General features: G+C 39.7%; 1 protein-coding gene across 1 annotated transcript; it reads right to left on the bottom strand.

The window, feature by feature from the left end:
* Positions 1-1,182: 1,182 nt before the first annotated feature.
* LOC121513977 (fucolectin-1-like) lies at positions 1,183-10,331 on the bottom strand. Its single transcript, XM_041794027.1, has 5 exons — positions 10,268-10,331; positions 9,777-10,062; positions 8,125-8,279; positions 3,544-3,832; positions 1,183-2,222 (listed from the first exon to the last, which is right to left on the bottom strand). The coding sequence occupies exons 1-5, from the start codon at positions 10,329-10,331 to the stop codon at positions 2,072-2,074; spliced, it is 945 nt and encodes a 314-aa protein (XP_041649961.1). The 3' UTR covers positions 1,183-2,071.
* Between the last annotated feature and the right edge of the window lie 5,805 nt (positions 10,332-16,136).

Genomic DNA, 16,136 nt, shown 5'->3' with positions numbered 1-16,136 from the left:
AGTTTAATCTGATTCAATGTTAGATGCTGAGAAAAAAAAAGTTTATGTGCCTTTTTATATAGTGTATGTAAACTTCTGGTTCCAACTGTAGCTGGTGTAGTTAAGCAGCTAATTTGATACATTTTACCTAGCCAAAAAGGTTTGTTGAATGGTGCTATTTTTTTATCTTGATTTATATCATTATTGCAATAAATACAGCAATTAAGGTGATAAATTTTTTTAGTCCATGTCACCCATCCCTATTCCAGACCCTACTGAGTCTTTGCACTCACTGGCCACTGTACATTTGTCTTTGTATGAGCAGCAGTTTAAGCCAGTGGTTCTCAACCGGTGGGCCGGGACCCAAAGATTGGTCGTGGATGTGTGTCTTGGGAAACAAATTGCACCAAATTGTCTGTGAGACTGTATAAAACATGCATGTTTTGTCCTGTTTCATTGTTTTGTTGCACCTATTGCAGTGTCTTAAGCCCAAGCTCCACTGTTTTGGGTCCCGTGACTCAACCAGTTGAGAAGCACTGGTTTAAGAAACAGTAAAACAAACTAAATGAAGACTATGATAAGATTTTTACTTTAACACATTATCCTCCAACAAAATGGCATATCCTCAATAATAATAGTAACTGCATATTAAATATACTGTGATGAGTGTCATTTATGAAATGGACTGCGTATCATTAAGCTTTAAGTAATTTAAGATTATTCAGATTGTTTATAATTGTTTTAATAGTGATGAATGAACTTAAATGCAGGTAATTCCAATAACAATTAAGTAAAAATGCTAATTAGAATCATAAGTTGACACTCCAAAGAAAAACTTTGTACAGTTGATAGAAGTTTTGATTGGGATCAGAAGAAAAAAGTGACAGACTGCGATGTTGAGTTAATCCTAAAGTGCACATGCAATCTTTGAGATTTTGGCTCTTTTAGTGCTGTTTGCCTATTAAAAAAAAAAAAAAAAGGCTAAAGTTTCACCATCTAGAAAGAATGTTTTAGTCAAGTGCCCATTTTTGAGAAGCTCCCAAAACACACAAGTAGAAATCTAAGTCACAGACGTGTTTCAGATGTCTTTTATAATATTTGTCTATTTTGTCTGTATTTTGAAAAATAAAGTATAAACACAGCTCCTTTTTCCATGAATGTGTGTTGAGAAATGAAAACCAGGAATTTATTTTGTGTCTTAACTTTATTCAGAAATGAAAAACAAGTATGCATCTTTTAATTAGCATAGCTGATATTTTTCTGCCTCTAAAGACAGATCAGTGTGTGGTGTATTTTATTAACCTCAACTTTCAGACAATTCAAGCTTAAAATGAAGAATTACAAAGCAAAGCGTTGGCACAGTATGGAGCTACAGCTGGGAAACTGGCTGACAGACAAGTCTAAGCTCATTTAGATAATGAATCATTGGTTTAATTTTATTGTATACATTTTTCACTAAAGCCCTGTGATTGGCTCACATCAGACATTCAGAAACAGAACAGGATAAATGACAGCAGCACGGCTTACATTCATGACAGTTAAACAAAACGTTCATATCATGCTTTAAACATTTTAATTGATCAATTCCTTTCAAACAATCAGATTGAAGCCTTATGGATGAGTTAGAAATCTGCTTTGTTTGACAATCCTCTGATGGCTGAGCTCACCCTTGTTTCTCGTGCTTCTTTTCCTTCTAGTCGACTTTCTATGAATGAACTTTGATACAGCCTCTGAGAACAGCCTGTCCTTTCAGCAGTGAGCGTCTGTGGCTTACCTGATAAAAGTAAGGCTAGCAGTTTTCAACATGATTGCAGTTGTGTGTACTGAACCAAACTGATAGAATAAAGGCTCAGGAAACCTTTGCAAATTGGACTTTTCCACAATATTCTAATATTTGGAGATGGTGGATTTTTCATTTTCATGAGCTGTGAGCTGCAGTCATCAAGATTCAAACAAAAACATCTTGAAATGTTTCACTGAGTATGAGATGTGTCTAGAATTTATGGGAATTTAACTTTCTGGAGTGTATCACAGGGAAAAAAAACTTTATCTTGATATTCTAATCTTTGAGATGCGCCTGCATATCTCTGTCCTAATCCAGGACAGAGCCATAAACCTCCACCTCACACAGGGTCAGGAACTCCTGTCTACCAGGGATAACAATGTTAACATAGCGACCATCCATCCCATTACACTGGAATTCCTTAGTAGCACCCGCTGGGATGTTTTTAATCACAGCACACCTAATGGAAGGAGCAGAAATGATTAGATTGTCATGGACATGTGCATCCCAATCACAACAAATTGTTTCATCTTTTATTACACTGTAGGAAAGGTAATAATGAAGCATGTAGAGCTTTTTAAAAAAGACGGTTATCACACTGACTTGAGCATTTAGACCCTTTGTAACAACACCAATAATTTAGCTCAGGGGCCCCCCATTTCTCTTGATCATTACAGAGAAGTTTCTACACCTTGTCTGGAGTCAACCTGTGGTAAATTAACCTGGTTCGACGAGATTTAGAAAGGCACACACCTCTCTATAGAAGGCCTCACTACTGAAGATGCATCAGAGCAAAAACCAAGCCATGAGGTCAGAGGAACTGCCTGCAGAGCTCAGAGACAGGATTGTTGACAGGCACAGATCTGAGGAAGACTACAAAAAGTTTCTGCTACACTGAAGGTCCCCAAGAGCACAGCGGCCTCCAGAATTGTCAAATTGAAGAAGTTTGGCACAATAGGACTCTACTGAGAGCTGGTCACCCAGCTAAACTGAGCAATCGGGGGAGAATGGCCTTAGTAAGAGAGGTCATCAAGACGAGGATTTTTGCTCCGTCTTGTCTCGGTCTCCGACTGGCCAGATTCAGGATTCTGCATCAAGACCGGTCGAGACCAGCTCTTCGACTTCATCAATGTGATATAAGGAGAAGCACTTGCTAAAACAACAAATAGCTTCAATTCACGTGTAATTTCCTCCTCCTCCCTGTGTTGACTCACCCCCCTGCACACAAGCAGGAGTGAGAGTTGAGAGGCGACAGGAGGACGAGACTGTGAGCTAGGAGAGCCAGAGACAGTTTTATTCTTCATGTGGGCAGACAAATACTAAAAAGTGCTCCCAAACTTTACAAGTCCTGTTTGTTCAAAATATTAACCCAGTGTAGAAATCAGTGCCAGATTTGACAGAATTTAAGTTATTTAGCAAACTTTACAACCTGAAAGACAGAAAATATGGTGCGTTTAGGTAACCTCAGTGAATTAGACGACTGTATCCTATATGGTATGATATGTTCAAATGTCCCATAAAAGATAGGAAAATTTAGTGTTGATGGGAAACATCAATAAATGCAGTTTTGAATATGAGGAAACTGTAGGGATATAGAATAGATGTTACAGACTGAATAATGACATTTTAGCTCAAACACAACTTAGTTCAACTTCTATTGTAATTATTTATCCTCATTTTGTCTGTACTCAGTCCTGAGTAAAGGGTCTGAATAGTTATGTCATTGTGATACTTCCTGTATTTTTGTTTGCTTTTCATAAATGTATAATAAAAAATCCTACCTGGGATTGCTGTTGCCATTGTTTTTAAGAGAATCTCCAATACGAATCTCTGCTCCGTTCAGTCGTGGGGAGTACCGGCCATCTCTGCGGTTTGAGATCTTAACAGAAAACACTTTATGGGTTTTTATCAGATCCAGTCGCCACCAGGGGTCAGATTCTTGTTTGGTGGTAGAGCAGGACCCATCACTCCGGACATTGTGCCGATTCCCATCAATGGCATTGTATGCATTGCCATACATGTCATAAAGTGATGACTGTGTGGCTTTTCCTTTGAGTGCAAGGTTCTCTCCTAAAAAAAGCAAATATATTTAGGACTCATGTCTTTATCTTTTTTATTTTATTTAACCTTTATTTAACAAGGAAGAGACTCATTGAGATTAAAAATCTCTTTTCCAAGAGTGTCCTGGCCAAGACAGGCAGCAACACAGTTACATGATTACAACAGACACAAATGCACATATCACAACTCAATACAACACTTATACATACGTAACAACTACCTCCAGGATTCTAAACATCAAACATCAGAGAAAACATCTGCAGACAGATGCATTTGCCTCCAAATCATTTAGGAACCGTTTAAAAGCATCCAGTGAGCACAGTTCACGAAGTTTTAAATCTTTCTGTAGGTCATTCCAGTGAGGGGGAGCAGCAAACTTAAAAGCCTTCTTCCCAAGCTCAGTCCTGACCCTTGGGACAGACAGTGATATAAGATCCTGTGAATGAAGACCATGAGTTCCTGTATTTTTCCATACAATGTAGGTGAGGAGATAAGAGGGAAGCAGACCTAAGATACACTTATAAATGAAAAAGTACCAATGTTTTAGTCTGCGTGATGACAAGGAAGACCACCCTACACAAGAATAAAGCAAGCAGTGATGAGTGATTGCTTTAAAACTAGTGATGAATCTCAAAGCTCCATGATATACAGTATCCAGCACATGCAGGCTTTGAGCAGAGGCATGCATGTACAGTATCTCATAAAAGTGAGTTCATTCCTCACATTTCTGCAAATATTTAATTATATCTTTTCATGGGACAGCACTGAAGAAATGACACTTTGATACAATGTAAAGTAGTCAGTGTACAGCTTGTACAACAGTGTAAATTTACTGTCCCCTCAAAATAACTCAACACACAGCCATTAATGTATAAACTGCTGGCAACAAAAGTGAGTACATCCCTAAGTAAAAATGTCCAAATTGGGCCCAATCAGCCATTCCCCCTCCCCGGTGTCATGCGACTCATTAGTGTTCCAAGGTCTCAGGTGTGAGTGGGGAGCAGGTGTGTTAAATTGGTGTTATCGCTCTCACACTCTCATACTGTTAACTGGAAGTTCACCATGGAACCTCATGGCAAAGAACTCTGTGAGGATCTGAAAAAAAAGAATTGTTGATCTACATAAAGATGGCCTAGGCTATTAAAAGATCGCCAACACCCTGAAACTGAGCTGCAGCATGGTGGCCAAGACCATCCAGCAGTTTAACAGGACAGGTTCCACTCAGAACAGGCCTCGCCATGGTCAACCAAAGAATTTGAGTGCACGTGTTCAGCGTCATATCCAGAGGTTTTATTTGGAAAATAGATGTATGAGTGCTGCCAACATTTCTGTGGAGGTTGAAGGGATGGGGGGGTCAGCCTGTCAGTGCTCAGACCATACGCCACACACTGCATCAAATTGGTCTGCATGGCTGTCGTCCCAGAAGGAAGCCTCTTCGAAAGATGATGCACAAGAGAGCCTGCAAACAGTTTGCTGGCAAGCAGACTAAGGACATGGATTACTGGAACCATGTCCTGTGGTCTGATGAGACCAAGATAAACTTGTTTGGTTTAGATGGTGTCAAGCGTGTGTGGCAGCAACCAGGTGAGGAGTACAAACACAGGTGTGTCTTGCCTACAGTCAAGCATGGTGGTGGCAGCGTCATGGTCTAGGGCTGCATGAGTGCTGCCAGCACTGGGGAGCTACAGTTCATTGAGGGAACCATGAATGCCAACATGTACTGTGACATACTGAAGCAGAGCATGATCCCCTCCCTTCACAAACTGGGCCGTAGGCCAGTATTCCAACATGATGACGACCCCAAACACACCAAGATGACCACTGCCTTGCTAAAGAAGCTGAGGATAAAGGTGATGGACTGGCCAAGCATGTCTCCAGACCTAAACCCTATTGAGCATTTGTGGGGCATCCTCAAATGGAAGGTGGAAGAGCGCAAGGTCTCTAACATCCACCAGCTCTGTGATGTCATCATGGAGGAGTGGAAGAGGATTGCAGTGGCAACCTGTAAAGCTCTGGTGAACTCCATGCCCAAGAGGGTTAAGGCAGTGCTGGAAAATAATGGTAGCCACACAAAATATTGACACTTTGGGCCCAATTTGGACATTTTTACGTAGGGGTGTACTCACTTTTGTTGCCAGCGGTTTAAACATTAATGGCTGTGTGTTGAGTTATTTTGAGGGGACAGTAAATTTACACTGTTGTACAAGCTGTACACTGACTAGTTTACATTGCATCAAAGTGTCATTTCTTCAGTGTTGTCCCATGAAAAGATAAAATTAAATATTTGCAGAAATGTGAGGGGTGTACTCACTTCTGTGAGATACTGTATAAAACATCACCATAATCAAGCACAGACAGAAAAGTAGCAACAAGTTTCTTTTTGGCTTCAAAAGAAAAGCAGGATCTGATTCTGAAATAAAAACCCAACTGTAGCTTCTACCTTTTTACAAACTGCTGAATATGAGGAGTAAAAGTTAGAGCGTCATTGATTAAAATACCAAGATACTGTATCTGTAGTGGGATACAAGTTCAATCTGCATCCTGTCGAGGGTGCTGATTGATGGCAGGTTTGAAAGCTTTGATTTTTTGCCAGACAACAGCATCATTTTTGTTTTGTCTGCATTTAAACCAGTTTCAAGCCCAAAAAAATTTGTTGGATTGTATTGAAAGCAGTTTGTAAGTGCATCAAAGCTTGGTCCGGAGTGGGTGCAGATCAATACATTGTGGTGTCATCAGCATAAAAGTGGAAAGTTGCATTAAAAACATGATGAGTTATACTGTTGATATAAAGAATGAATAAAAGGGGACCTAGAACCAAACACTGAGGCACACCTTTGGAAAGTAAAAGTGTACCTGAGGTAGTTCCCCCAACCTGCACACATTGTGTTCTACCTTGGAGGTAGCTCTCAAACCAGCCGACTGATTGATTGGACAACGGTCAACGGTGTCAAAGGCCTTTCACAGGTCAATAAAAAGGGCTGCGCAATGCTACTGATTATCTAAAATATCAGTAACATCATTAGAAACTTTAAAAGTAGCAGAAGTTGTGCTATGTTTCTTCCTGAAACCAGACTGGGATGCTGCTAAAATGTTGTTGTCAAAAAAATCCTTTAGTTGCTCATTGATAAAAGTTTCTAAGACTTTGGCCAGGACAGATAACTTAGAAATGGGCCTGTAATTATTTAAAATGGTGGGATCACCGCCTTTTAGCAGGGGGAAACAAAGGCAGATTTCCAGACTGCAGGAATAACATTAGTTGCCAGAGAAAGGTTAAAAATGTGTGTCAAGGGTGGGGCAATAAAATCAGTAGCCACTTTTAAGAAATATGGCTCCAATTTGTCTGGGCCAGCAAATTTTGTTGAATCCAACTGCCTGAGGGCTTTATGTACCTGAGAAGTTAAAATTTCAGCAAAGCTAAAAGGTTGATTTGATAAAACCTGACCAGCAGGATCCACAAAGGGAGGACTATTTTGAGAATAGTGAGGAGATGCAAACAAAAAACCAGAGGAAACAAAATGTTTGTTGAAACAGTCAAGCATTTCAGTCTTCTCAGTAATATTTTGTCTGTCCTTCATAATGCATGGCGGTAGCTCAGTAGCTTTATTTTTCTCAGATAATGATTTAATGGTACTCCAGAATTTTTTTGGATTGTTCAGATTATTCGTGGTATTTGAAAGGAAGTGATCAGCTTTGGCTTTTCTAATTGCCACTGTATAGGCATTGCGCAAATGCCTGAAAACAACCAGTCCAAGGCGAGGTCAGATTTCCTAACCTTTGCCCATGCTAGGTTCTGTTCATGGAGCAGATTGGATAGCTCTGATGTGAACCATGCAATGTCTGCATTTGTTTTAGTCATATGTTATAGCTATAATAAAGTCAGCATAAATGGATGTATTTAAGATGTTGCTACAAATAACCTTCTGTCAGGATTAGCTAATGATCGTTAATTAGCTCCACATAGTGGTCAATGGGAGGTTCCATGGTTCTACACTCCTTTTGCCCTCAAGACCTCCACCAGTCAAATGACTGAAATGTATGAATACAGTCAGATTTCAGCTTAGAGCCATAAATATTATAGCTTTCATCCAACAATGCAACAAATCCATTTTTTAGACTTCTGTGCTCCTGTGTTTGCCTCCAGCTGATACCAGAACACCACTGATGTGATGTAGACCATTAGAGAATCTCACAAAGTTGCTTGTTGTGACAGTGAAGTGAAATAATTTCAAATGGTGTACACAGTTGTATAGAAAATAAGGCTGCATTATCTGGTCAGTGACTTTAATGGTTCAAATTCTCACCTGTTGGTGCACGGTATCCGTACACTTCCACCTCACAGAGGCTAAGGGTCTTTTCACGTCCAGGCACAATCACAGTCACATAACGTCCCTCTACAAGTTTGGGTAAGAAAATTTCTGAAAATTTGCCAGCTGGAGTCAGAGGGATCACTGCAACTCTGCAGGAGAGGAGAGGCATAGAAGTGAAAGACTTTGATTTCTCGAGGTCGTATTCACTAGGACACAATACAATCAGACATTCTATCTTTGTTCTAAATTAGTTTTAGTTACTTAGTTTTTACTTGGTGTGTAACAAAGTGGTCTGTTGAAATACTCAGACTACTTTTTAGATTTGATGAGTAATGTAATGTGTTAGTTTTACAATTTAAGTAATTTGATCTTACTTAGCTTTTTCATTAAAGTAACTCAATAAAAGAAAACTTCTCTTTTAGGATAACCGAGTCCTCCCACAGAATTGTTTGGGCCCCTGAAAAACCCACTAGGGGGCCCTCCCCAGTTGTTTTTTATTGATAGTTAAATGGATGTGTGTTGGATCTTGAGCTTTGAGGCTAGTGTCCCAGCTAATGGTTACTTCATTTTGAAACTGAAAAGTGTGTCAAGCTATCATTGGATTCTGATGTTCAAATTTTGTACTGGTGCATCTTTTTAACCCCTTTTAATGACTGTTTCTGCTCATTTTGCCACATTTGTTTTCACATTTATTTTTACATCAATTTTTACAACTTTTCAACAGCTTTTAACCAAGTACCCACCCCTTAAGCTGATTTTTGCCACTTTTTCACACTTTTGAACTGCCTTCCACCATTTTTCTTACCCACTTCTGGTACATTTTTGCCACTTATAACCATAATTTTCCCAACTTTTTAACTGCTTTTCACTGTTTTATTGCCCATTTTGCCACCTTTAGTTAATTTTTAGCTACTTTGGGCCAAATTTTGCCACTTTAGATGCATTTTTGACACACTTTCCCCACTTTTTTTGACGGTTACAATCCATTTTTGCCAAGTTTTACTTTTATTCTGCCATTATTCAATTATCTCCCATTAATGTGACAACAGTTCCTTCTACTTTAGTCTCTGGTATCCTGACATTTTTGCACATCATGACTTGAAATCTGACATTTCTTTCAAATTGGATTAATTTTATGTGCCTATCTACATGGTTAACATTTCCATCCATCCATTTTCTAAACCACCTATCCCATTTGGGGACGTGGGGGACTGGAGCTTATCCCATTTGTCACTAGGCGAGAGGCCCTGGACTGGTTGCCAGTCAATCTCGACATTACCAAATAAAAGCAAATTCTGTTTTAAGACAACGCAGTTATATTTTGAAAATGCTCTATTGTATTAATGCATAAATATATATGCAGTGGACCATGATTTTGCTGACCTCCCTGGGCCCCCTATTTGGCTGGGTCCCAGAAAGCTCTCCTCTTTATCCCCCCTTATAGGCGGCCTTGGTGGCAACAACAAAGAAAGAAGGCAAAACTATTCTAACAGGTAGGTTTCTCAGTAGGTAATGCAGTAATCTTAGTTTTAAATGTAATAGTTCCCCAACACAGCCCAAGTTTTATTTCAACTTTAGAAAATTGTGACAGCGAATTCTCTAAAAATGTTGTTTGGTGTAAAGTTGGCATAACAACATTCACTCACAGTGGGTTATCTAGTCCATTGTACTCTAAAGAGTTTCCAATGTGAATCATGGCATCTTCGTGTTTCTCTGAAGAGCCGTCTCCTCTGTTGGTGATGATGAGGGAGGTGACCATGTAGGACTCCAGCAGGTCTACTGTCCACCAGGGGTTGGTCTGTGATGAAGTGCTTGAGCATGATCCAGAGTTGGAGTCATGATCCCGGTTTCCATCTATGGCATTGCCGGCCATTGCATATGCACTGTCAGCCTGGGTTGACTGCGTTGCTTTTCCACGTATGGCCACGTTTTCTGTGGAGTAAACATTTGAAATACACATTAGAGGTGTTACAAAGGTGTAAAAGACTAAACATGGGGCTGACTTCAATGTAAAACATTAGATCAGTCATTTTTACATCAGTAACAACAAACAAATGTAACATTAAAGGTTCAAGATAACGAGTTTCCACACAGATTTCTTGTAATGTGAGCTAATTCATGCGGAGAATGTACTTACTGTAAGTGTAGGCTGAACATGAGCCCAGGAGGAGATGCAGGAGCAGAGCTGTGCTGTGTTTCATGGTTCTGTTTGATACAGACAGGCAAAAACAAAATTACAACAATAAAATGACCATTACTACTGTTTGAAATGTCTCCAGTCCAGAACTACAACAAACTATAGAGCCTGAGTGTCAAATGAGCATAAAATTACATAAATGCTTCAGAGAAAATGTGGTTAAAATACAGCAAATGAGCAACAAAAGGAAGAATTGACAGTGCATTCAGGAAGTATTCAGACACCTTTCACTTTTTCCAAAAGTCATTTTTTTTGTCATGAATCTACAGTCAGTAGCCAATCATGACAACGTGAAAACAGATTTTTTTAAGTAGAAAAATTAAATATCACATCGACATAAGGTTTCAGATCCTTCACAACAACACTTAAAATGTTGCTCAGGTGCCTCCCAACCTATCTGGCACCTTTGCCCAAACCATGCCAGCCCCGCCCCTTTCTGAGTGAAAACATTCCTTAAAAATGAAGTGCAGTCAGTGGGAAATTTCGGGTCATTAGGATTTTAAAGCTTATAACATGAAAACTGAATGGTTAAACAGTTATTGAGAGCCAAGTCTAATGGCCAGTGAGATAAACATGTAATGTAGGCCATTTAAGGAAAAATATTCTTTCATTGCAACAGTATAAAAAAAGACAAAATTATAGATGTACATGAGGGTGAGTTCAGGCTCCCTCCATCAAACTGGACAATCAGTCCCATCGTGTGACTGGAGATGTCTTAAACCAACATCACATATCTTCTGTGTGTTGGATCTTAACCCTTGAATGAAGTTAATAAGTTAGTGAATGTTTGAAACAGCTTTTAACAGGCAGACCGACAACAACTCCTGCCGTCACAGAAGGATCACTAGCTTAAAGTGAAGTGACGTTGCACTGCTCTGATCTATAGAAGACCTCAAAGCTGACGATGCATATCAGAGCAAACAGACAGGATTGTCTGGCACAACCAGGACTCTTCCAAGATCTGATCACCTGGCTTTCAAATGGACATCTTTGCAGGTTTTCATGTGTTTTGCACTAAGGAGAGGCTTCCATAAAGCCCAGATCAGTGGAGGGTTGCAGTGATTGTCCTTCTGGATCTTTGTCCCATCTCCACACAGGATCTCTGGAGCTCAGTCAGAGTGACCATCAGGTTCTTGGTCACCTCTCTGACTAAGGCCTGTCTCCCCAGTTGCTCAGTTTGGCTGAGCTCTTGAAAGAGTCTTGCTTCTTCTATTTGAGAATTATGTGTCACAGCTCTGTTTTTTTCTGTTTCCCTCGTGCCCCCTGTCTGTCTATGAGTGCCACACCTCACAATCAGCAATTAAGCACCTGGCTGGATCACACACCTGCATTACATCGACCAGTCTACCTCAGTACAAGAAGCCTGCTTTCAGCTCCAATCTTCGCCCGACTATTATGACCGCTCTGTTCAAATTAGTTAAGAGTTTTTCTGTTTTCTTATTTTTACATTCTGCCAGACATTCTAATAGCCGTTTTCTCTGTGTTCAGATCCTGCAAATTCTGCCATCAAGACAGCTCCTCAAATAAAACACCAATGGAAAACCAGCCGCTTCAGAATCACCCATATCCTCAGCTCTATCCAAACCAACCAGCCAGCCTACAACCCTGCCACTCCCCAGTCTCAACCATAAATCACCTCCAAACTGTTCACCTTATCTGTGTCTGCTTCTAGGTCCTACAACAAAAAACGTCCACACCCAACATTATGGAGACCACTGTGCTCTTGGGAACCATCAGTGCAGCAGAAATTTTTGCACACTTCTCAGATCTGAGCCTGTCAACAATCCTCCTATCTCTGAGCTCTGCAGGCAGTTCCTTTGACCTCATGGCTTGGTTTTTTTCTCAGACATCACTGTCATCTGTGATGCCTTCTATAGAGAGGTGTGTGCCTCTCTAAATCATGTCCAGTCAGTTTAACTTGCCACAGGTGGACTCCAATCAAGGTGCAGAAACATCTCTGCAACAATCAAGAGAGATGGGAGACACCTGAGCTAAATCTCAAGTGTTTTACAAAGGGTCTGAATACTTAATGTGATATTTCATTTTCATTGTTTGATCATTTTGCACAAAAAATTAGATTTTTTTTAATTAAAGCATCACAATTTCATAAATTTGCACAAGGTAATGTATTAAAGTACTATGGACACATGGCAGTGCAATGCAATACAGTCCCACAGTCCTAAACAACCTGTTGCCAAATTTTAAGCTTAAAAAGGTTTAAAAACATTATTATTGGAGTATAACCACCTACCTTTTCTCACAAAGAAAGCACAGAAGATGACAAGGAGCTGCTGTTAATGTTGAAGGCTGGTATAACTGAGCACAGACCACAATACAATATTTATAACCACATCTGATCAAATTCATTAGCTGTTGTTTAATAATGACTAACCACAGGTGACTTCACACATCCTTGTCTGACAACAGTTTGATTTTTACCACATCCTTGTTTTTTATGTCCTGCTTTGCAAACATTTGGTTGTTTTAACAGTGTCCTCATTTAAGCATACACCTCTACAAAGAGCGTGCAGGACCAAATGAGAAAAGTAGCAAAAAGTAACACACCAAAATGCTCACAGAGACAGTTTTAAAGTAACGACCTGGTTACTGATCAGTTTATGCATTCATGTGAGAAGTCTGATACCTCCAGATAAGTCTGTCTTTGGGGGGAATGAAGGGGAAAGCTTTCTGGGGCCCAAACACATAGAGGGGCCCATAATTGCTATTGCTATGAATGATTTTTAACAGAAATTCTCAGCATTGCTTTGATAATTTTTAGAACACTTTTTCAAAACCTCAGACACTGTACAAGCTAAAAAGATACAAGACACAAGAAAGCAAGCGTGGAAACAAACAAACAAGGGGAGATGACTGAGGTTGATGATTATGAGTTAGGAGCAGGATTCTGAACTGGATGGGGTACGGGACGGGGGATCAGTGGAGATTTTTAAAGACAGAGCTGATATTATCATAAGAGCAGATGGGGGTGATGAGGTGTGCTGCAGAGTTCTGCCTGTGCTGGAGTTTACTAAGGACTTTGGAAGATGTACCAGAGGACGCTATTGCAGTAATCTAGTTGGGAGGTGAGGTGCAAAAGGCAAGGATTAGGGATTAAGCTGCAGGGACGAAGAGTAGTGGGCCAATGAGGGCTATGGTTTTTTGGTGGGAAAAGGAGGTTTTAGTAAGTTGGGTGACGAGCTGCTCAAAGAAAATGTGATAATGCCAAGATTGCAGATTTGAGGGGAGGGAGATAGGGTGGAACTATCAGCTTTGAAAATGAGGTTATGGATGGATTTGGTGAATGATATTGAGCCAATGATCTTGATTTCTGATCGATTGTAATCAAGTGAGAGGAAATGGTTGTTAGTTTTTTATGACAGTGAGGCTGTTGTCAGTGGTGATGGAGGTTGTGGAAATGTGGAGCTGAAAGATAAAGGAGACCATGATGGTGGATAATAAGACTGAGGTGAAGCAAGTATCAGAGGGGAACAAGCTCGACGAATTAATTTTAAAATTCCTATTACACATGCAGGCATTATTTATTTCTTTTTATGCCTTTCCTCTTCAAGGACAAGGGGATGAAGTAAAAAAAAATGTTTTTAAAGTCTTCAATTCACTGTGTAAAAAATAGTAACACTTGAGTCTCTAAGGGTATTTTTACCCCCATCTACTCCCATTATAAACACATTTTTTGAATAAGCTGCCATTGCAGTTTGATTTATTTTTTATTTTTATTTTTTTCATTCCTTGGTGTTGAAATCCCCTCAGATTTTTATTTTTCATTGTTTTTTACTCGGTGATGATATTTTCTCATATGCTGTATAGCCACCACTGAGAGGCCATGTCAACATTTTTACATGATCAAATTATATCAAGCACTGCAGGCTAAAAAAAAATATTTAGAACAAAACTTATTTGGGTGTGTTCTAGGGATGCCATAGTGTGTGTGAAAGTGTTTGTTGAGGAATTGATATATGTGTGTGTGAAGCCCAAAAGAACACTAAAATCATGGTCAGTACAATGTGAAATGATGAACCCTATTTTACCATGTTTGCATGATGTTCCAGATGGGTGTGATTTGTGTGTGTGTGCAGTTGTGTGTATGGTGTGGGTGTGGTGGGGATGTTGGGTGGATTTGTTTGTGTGAGTGGGTGTGTGTGTAGGTGTGTGTACATGACGCTGTCAGGCTTTGACATTTGTAAACATCATTGAGGGCTTTGAACATGTTTGAAAAAATAAGCATTTGAAACTGTCTACATGCACACACTCACACCCATACACACCCACTCAGCCCCCTTTCACACTGACAGACATGCACACACACAAACCTCATCCATCTTCTTAATTCTGCTTACATTGAAAATCAGAGGAATGCATTAAATCTTCAAGTTAGATTCATTCATTTTTCTTGCATTTATATGAACTTGCCCTTTATTACTGTTTATTATCTGCATCCTGTTCTGAAGAAAGTGTCACATGTATTTGCTTACAGGGAAGTCCTAAAACTACTTCCTTGGTATTTGTACAACAAGATCAACAGTATCATTCCAGAGAAGTGTTATTCCAGATAGATTAATGACCCATTTAATTCATTAGATACTCAATAGACCATGGATTCTCAGCAAAGTGAAGCCACATGATGAGAAAAACAGGTAAATCAATAGTAATGTAAAACAACAACACAAGAGAGACAGAGAAATATGTTTTATCACTGCACACTGATGATGACTGAGAGATGAGTAAAACCATCAGATACTGATAGAGTTAAAGATGAGGTTACCATGAATGCATGAGGCTTTCTTTGATGAAGGCGTTCATTATAGATGTCATTCAAACAAGCAAAACTAGTGACATATGAGTACTGCACTTCACTCCATATTTTCACAGATTATTCTTGACATTTTTGTTTCTGCATCTCTGTTTTTAGGTTTTAGGTGTTTATACATGATGCCAGGTGTAACTCTGCATCATGGGTGTAACAAAAAATACGGTGCAGTGTGATGTGTGCAGTTTACCCTTCACCTTTTCTCCTCAAAGCCCAAGACCTTGGCACAACTCCTCGGGCAGTGATCATCAACTAGAGGCCCCCACATCTTCCCATCTGGCCCTCAGAACCTAACCTGACACGCCAGATGGATGTGTGGAAAACCTCCCATAGACGGTGTTTGAGAAAGGCAGAGCCTTTGAAAAAAAAAAAACTCAGAGGGTGATTGGATGAACATTCTGTCTGTCACATCTTTACGGGCCAATCAGAGCAACAAAACACGCAACCTGACTCTTGCTGAATCCATGATTTATGCAAAAAAATTGGAATGATACATGAATACATAATGTTTTTATGGTACTCTTTATTGGAGGGTATTTTTGACCCTTAGGGACCTGGGAGGGTTAACCCAGCATCTTCTGCCAGAAGGTGGAGCAGGTTTACTTCATCCCCTTGTCCTTGAAGAGGAAAGGCATAAAAAGAAATAAATAATGCCTGCATGTGTAATAGGAATTTTAAAATTAATTCGTCGAGCTTGTTCCCCTCTGATACTTGCTTCACCTCAGTCTTATTATCCACCATCATGGTCTCCTTTATCTTTCAGCTCCACATTTCCACAACCTCCATCACCACTGACAACAGCCTCACTGTCATAAAAAACTAACAACCATTTCCTCTCACTTGATTACAATCGATCAGAAATCAAGATCATTGGCTCAAAATCATTCACCAAATCCATCCATAACCTCACTTTCAAAGCTGATAGTTCCACCCTATCTCCCTCCCCTCAAATCTGCAATCTTGGCATTATCACCTTTCCTTTGA

Source organism: Cheilinus undulatus, linkage group 8, assembly GCF_018320785.1.
Source record: "Cheilinus undulatus linkage group 8, ASM1832078v1, whole genome shotgun sequence".
In the NCBI taxonomy this organism is placed as follows: Eukaryota; Metazoa; Chordata; class Actinopteri; order Labriformes; family Labridae; genus Cheilinus; species Cheilinus undulatus.
This window is presented reverse-complemented; position numbering and strand designations above follow the sequence as displayed.

Coding starts and splice junctions, on each gene's coding strand:
- LOC121513977 (XM_041794027.1), bottom strand. CDS start 10,331: ATGAAACACAGCACAGCTCTGCTCCTGCATCTCCTCCTGGGCTCATGT. Junction 8,280..9,776: donor AATGGACTAGATAACCCACT/GTGAGTGAATGT, acceptor CCTCTCCTGCAG/AGTTGCAGTGATCCCTCTGA. Junction 3,833..8,124: donor CGGATACCGTGCACCAACAG/GTGAGAATTTGA, acceptor TGCTTTTTTTAG/GAGAGAACCTTGCACTCAAA.